Source organism: Lolium rigidum, chromosome 3 (genome assembly GCF_022539505.1).
Source record: "Lolium rigidum isolate FL_2022 chromosome 3, APGP_CSIRO_Lrig_0.1, whole genome shotgun sequence".
Taxonomy (NCBI): Eukaryota; Viridiplantae; Streptophyta; class Magnoliopsida; order Poales; family Poaceae; genus Lolium; species Lolium rigidum.
Window position 1 is genome coordinate 388,034,683 of NC_061510.1, and position 5,785 is coordinate 388,040,467.

The 5,785-nt window shown below is 48.9% G+C and overlaps 1 protein-coding gene across 1 annotated transcript; it reads right to left on the bottom strand.

The window, feature by feature from the left end:
- Positions 1-1,381: 1,381 nt before the first annotated feature.
- LOC124697614 (transcription factor PCF6-like) lies at positions 1,382-5,179 on the bottom strand. The gene is made up of 2 exons (XM_047230180.1): positions 4,023-5,179; positions 1,382-1,710 (listed from the first exon to the last, which is right to left on the bottom strand). Exon 1 carries the CDS (start codon positions 5,177-5,179, stop codon positions 4,052-4,054), a length of 1,128 nt encoding a protein of 375 aa, XP_047086136.1. The 3' UTR covers positions 1,382-1,710; positions 4,023-4,051.
- Positions 5,180-5,785: the final 606 nt, after the last annotated feature.

Sequence of the window (5,785 nt, forward strand, 5' to 3'; positions counted from 1 at the left end):
ATTCATCATCCTCAACACACCGAAGCCCTACCGCCATCACCACCTAGCATCCATCTCTGCAACCATATTTTTGCCATCTTCATAGCGATATTCTATTGTACTCTTTGATTACCTTGAGACTGGCCTAGTTCTCTCCATTGATAAAACCACAAAAGATAATCATGTTGCTGTAGGTAACAAAAACATAAGAATTTTATAGGAATCACCTTTCCAAGCTTAATCACTTCCTAGTTTGAAAAAACCTGTCTCTAGGAAAAAATCTTTGCTACAGCCCAAAACAGGTTAAAGGTATCAAGGACCGTACTGGATGTGGATTAATTGAATTCGTTACTTGGCCAAGATTCAGACGACTTTTGAGCCGAGCTTCCTATTCATCATAGCGGGCCCACTGAATAGGAAATAAACAATTTTTTTGGTCAAGTTCCAAGAAACAAAACCGTCCATGTCAAAACTAGGTAAATGGGCAGTGAGAAGGTTTTGACCTCAGGTAGTAAAAACTTTGGGGAGGCGTGGGTGCAGGTGAAAACCGAGCTCCAATTCTAGTCATGGAGGGCGAGGAAGGTGTGTTGCGTCGTTACCTTGATGAAGGCATCACCATTGCAGCTATTGTCTTCCCACTAGTGCTGCTCTAGGAGAAACCCTAGATCTCGGTCTCCTAGGCCGGACGATGGCGGTACTCAGTGTCGTTCTACCTCTTGGGGCATCATTTTTGGAGCAATGGCTAGCTAGATGGTGGAGGCAAGAGGTGGAGTGGTCTACATCTAACGCGTCGACTCCGGCGCCACGGGGCCTCGGTGAAGGACGTGGCATGATAGACCCGCGCAGGTTGGGGCATTGTCTTGTGCCATGGCGGCGTCGATGGGAGGCCTGGTGAGGGCTATGCGGATCTCAACCCTAAAGATGGACCAATGTTTCATGGCGGCGACAGCTTCTACTACGGGTGCATTAGGTGCTTTCTGTGGGTCTGCTAGATCAAATGTGTACTCCTTTTTTTTGCCATAGTGTTACTCGAGATGCCCCGGTATTTGGCTGGTGGGCTTTGTTTGTGTTTTTGGAGCACAAGTCTCTCATGTCATGTTTTTCACCCATCGTAGTGTTTGTAGTTGTTTAGTGGTGGTTTGGGGTTTTATGATGTATACTCTTAGCAGATCTTTGTTCAATAAAATCTAAATAAAGGTTGTATGCAATTTTTCGATGCAGAGGTGGCTGAGGGTCTCATTTTGAATAAAATGTAACCTTTTCTCGTTGTTTAGATACATGTCCACATACTTTGCCAAGCAAAGGAGCCTCCTTCTTCGCACGCAACCAAAGGCAGACTTGTTTCCCAAAACTCGGCAATAGTCTGGCCTAAAATGGGGGGGGGGGGGGGGGGCACGTTGCATAAATCCACCCAACACAGTTTCTAAAACAAAAGAATTACAGCTCCCACAGGTAGGTCTGCCTGTCTTATCTAAAACTGCCGAAAAAACTTGTACACATCCATCATCTGAGAGAAGGAAAAAAAATGCAGCCCATGATTCCCTAGATAAATGGCAGCAGGGTCCATATACGGCGACCAGAGTAGAGTTGGAAGAACGATGGGTGATCATCCAGCTCCAAGGAGACACAGACAGTCGTCGCCATAAACTCCAAGGCAGCAGCTCCACTCGACGAGGTGAATATTATTGCCGATGCCGAAACATATTCAGGAAACATCGATGTCTTCCGTTCCTGCAGGTTGACAAAGATAGTGATTGAGAATCTAGATAAGTTGCTTACTGCACCACGAATGGTATAATATAATACGTGCAAGCATCAACACATGCAAAAATATGTCACTTGCAAGCATCAACACATGCTTACAGAATTAAAGATACAGACAACTGTAAGCAACCAGTTACAGAACATTAGGGACCAGCAAAAATATGATGCCTTTAGGGGAGCAGCTTTATGCACTGAGATCGGAATGTTGATGGAGACTGACATGTCACATCTGATACTTGACACTTTTGTTTCTCATACTGCTTTTCTAACAACTGGTGCACAGCTAGTCTAATGTTAATTAGTAAAAAATCAAAAGCAAGAAGATGATTCGGAGTATCTAAACAAGGTAGCAAACTTAAGGGGTCAAGAAGTTCATGAAACTCAAGGGTAGGATGGATTATGATGCTCAAGTTTGCACATGGTCCCCAAGTCCCCAACCAACCCAGAAACACTTTGCCAACATCTGAAGGAAGCTATGTTAAACCAATAATGCTAACAGGATGGCTGATGTCTAGCTCATTTTGGATAGCACAATTCATGGAAAAAAGCATGACATATATAGAACCTGTCATGGCCAATAAAACAATTTATTGATTTCCATTAGTAACATAGCAAATCCCATATGTCTGCATTATGGTTCACATCAAGCTGAAGTTGTGAAATACTATTAGAAAGGTGTGTGAAAAAATTGCAGGACTTGTGAATGGTATTATAATGATAATGAAACTGTTACACACACCTAGCCAAGAATTTTATTGCGTACAAGTAGAATTGCTCTTACTGTTCATGAAGTTTTCTGACCCAAGTACCAATTACATTCTACTTACTTGGCTACAGATCCGTGCTCCATGTCAAATTAAGACGATCTTAGTTGCACCCACCATTCCAAAGTAACTTGCGTTCTAGGTTTGTCCTAAGTCAAAATACTTTAAGTTGACCAAGTTTGTAAAAAAAAAAAAAGGGAGCCGATACTAGACAAACATGAGAAAAGGAGTGCGTGGCTACGTTGTCGCATCCAGGGCAGCGACGGCGGTGCTGTTTACGGAAAAAAAGTGAAAGTTGACAGGGCACATAGGTAATTTACCCTGGCAACTTATTTTTCACATCGCTCTAAGGGCTACCATTGGCACGTTTTCCAATATAATTTCCGAACAATAAACAATTTGTAAAATAAGCATCGATTTAATTTTACTACATTCATTGTACAATTAATTTTCGTACTATGCAGATTTTGCATGTAGATATTGGTACGTTTTCCTATAACTTCGGTTAACAGCGTCACAGATTTTACGATTATTTCGTAACGGCGGGAATAAATGGCAAGGAAACAACTTAATTAATTTGTGGTTGTATGAGTAGAGTATCTGCCAACTCATTTGATCTCAGCCGTAGTTTAGAAAACTTCACTGAATACTTATTTAGTCCATATCATTATCCCACAACTTCTTTTCTAATATGACTATACATTATGGTTTTTATTTGAACAAATTCTTGTTTATGTAGCTGCATCACAAATTCACAATGCCATCTACAGAAAGTACATCCACACAGAACAATGCATTTGCCGACCTTTAAGCTGTAACCCGGATTCTGTCACTTGTCTAATACCTATGCAGAGCATAGTCGTTTATCAGTATCAGTGTATCTAGTCCATCTAAACTTTGAATAGACTATTAAGGGATGAGCCAGCAAGTCATAGAAAATTCCAATAAAAAAAACTAAAATCACTAGTTAGCAGGGGTAAATCAGTGATTGGTATGAAAATCTTAAGTGAAATGGTACAAAATCAGGCAATTGCATTCCTCCTACTTTCATAAGAACAGTATAACCCACTACAGTGTTTTTTAGTCATACATTCAGCTTTCCCGTCCATGTTCATCCATCATGAATAATTGGATCCTCACGGTCTTTCTCCATGCAATGGTACAATAGCTAGGGGTCAGAACCGTTTTAATACACTAAAAGTGCAATGCCGGGCAATCAGAGAGGTCATGTGGTTGGCCGGTCTCCTATGATGCAAAACCTCTTCCCCAAAGAGGAGCAATCGACACCTGTTTGGCCAAAAACATGCAAAGTTGAGCTAAATGCAGGCTTGATGCGGCTATGGTATCGACACCCGTCAATCGCAGCCAAACAAGCTTTGCGTTTTTCTGCGGGATTTGAAGGACACGAGGCCACCTCGAGCGCTACCAAAAAGACTGTAATCATGCGAAACGACGAATCTAGTCTTAAACTAAGGGAATTGCGACAGTAAAAGATCGAAATTCGACAGAGCTTACCAGCGTTGGAGAATGTTTGGCGCGCGGGATCAGTTCTTGGTCTTCTCCTTGATGGCGGATTGCCGGAATCCGTTCCACAGCTGCAGCGCTGCGGTGGCCGTGAGGTGGCTGTTGTCCGCGGCGACGGCGGCGGCGTTTTCATCATAGAGGAACGGAGGGCTCGGGCCGTCGCCCAGGTCCTGGAGCTGCTGCTGGCTTGAGAAATGCGACTGCGAATTGGACAGAAGGGTCCTCCTGTTGTTGCTGCTGGCGCCCAAGAAACCCGACGACATGGAGAAGTCGAGGCTGTAGTCCCCCGCCGCAGCGGGAGCCGGAGCGGGCGCCAGCGCGTCCTGGTCGAGCGAGAAGTGGGTCATCTGGGCGGAGGTGGCGAAGTTGAAGTTGAAGGGCTGCGCCGGCACCATGCCGACCGGGGGCGCATTGCCGAATCTGAAGCCGGGATACGTCGTCGGCACCACCTGCGCGCCGGCTTTCCCTGGGTGCGGGACGCCGACGCAGTTCGAGGCGGCCGCGGACACGGGCTGCCAGGAGGACTGCCTGGGGTCCGCGGCGCCGGCCCCGGTAAGCAGCTCGGTGAAGGACGCGGCGGACTGCGCCGGGGACGCGCTGGCCACGGTGACCTCCTTGTCGCGGCCGTCGGAGCGCGAGAGCGAGAGCTCGGACCCCTTGCTCGTCTCCGACGTGCTGCTGCACAAGGACCTGCTGCCCTGCTGCTGCTGCTGCTGCTGCTTGCCGGCGCGGGGCCCGGGTTGGTGTTGGGCGTCCGGCATGGCGGCGAAGGCGGCCGGGTCGAGCGGCGGGAGGTCGTCGATTGCGGCGGAGGCGGCGTTGATGAGCCACTCGACGGCCTTGCTGGGCTGGTCGCAGCCGAGGCGGTCCTGCAGGTCGTAGAACTGGATGGCGGTGGGCACCGACAGCCGCACGCGGCGGTCCCGGATGCCCTTGGAGGTGTACACCTTGCTGTGCCGGTCCTTGCCGCCCGTCGCCTTGACGCGGCAGATCCGCGACGCCGCGCCGAGCTGCCTCTGCCCCGGCTGCGGCGGCTGGCCCCACGGCGCCATCTCCGTGCCGCCGCTCGTCACGCCGGTGCGCCCGCGCTTGGCCGACGGGCCGCGTCCGCCCGGCGCCGCCCCGTTCCCAGCCGCGTCATCCTCCATCCCTCGCCGACGCAAGCCCCGTGCATACGCTACGGTCTGAGGCGGACAGCTGCGGATGCTGCTATGCCGCTTTTATTGTGCTCGGGGAGCGGCGGCCGTTTCTGGTTCTGCTGGCGGTGTCGGAGAGTGTCAGAGGTAGGGTGGCAACGCCAACGGCTGGGCCTTTGTCGTCCGGCAGCAGATTTGCGCCGCCCACCCGGCCGGCGTTTTACCATCTTGCCCATGCTACTCCTGCCTCTCCAAGGTTGGCCACACTGTATTAATATAGCAACCACGCCGTATAACTCCGTGGGTCTGAGTATAAGCAGATCCAAACAAAAAAACAAAAAAAAAAGAGAAATTACAAATTAGTGCCAATAGCGGCAACTCGACGAACAAAGATGCCGACCAACCGTTGGTCTTCCCACGAAGTCCCATCGCACTCCTAGACAGTGGCGGATCTAGGAATTTGTCCAAGCCTGGGCAGGCCTCAAGGAACCTAAATTTTTGTCGGGCAAATATAAGCATTACATGAACCTCGCTGGAAACGGGGATGACGAGGTTGGCCTCGGCATCTCCCACTATGCATACACTTAGGGTGTCGGGTACGTGTGCAGTGGTGAGCTT

Excerpts from the sequence above, each read along its gene's own strand:
- LOC124697614 (XM_047230180.1), bottom strand. The coding sequence starts at position 5,179 with ATGGAGGATGACGCGGCTGGGAACGGGGCGGCGCCGGGCGGACGCGGC.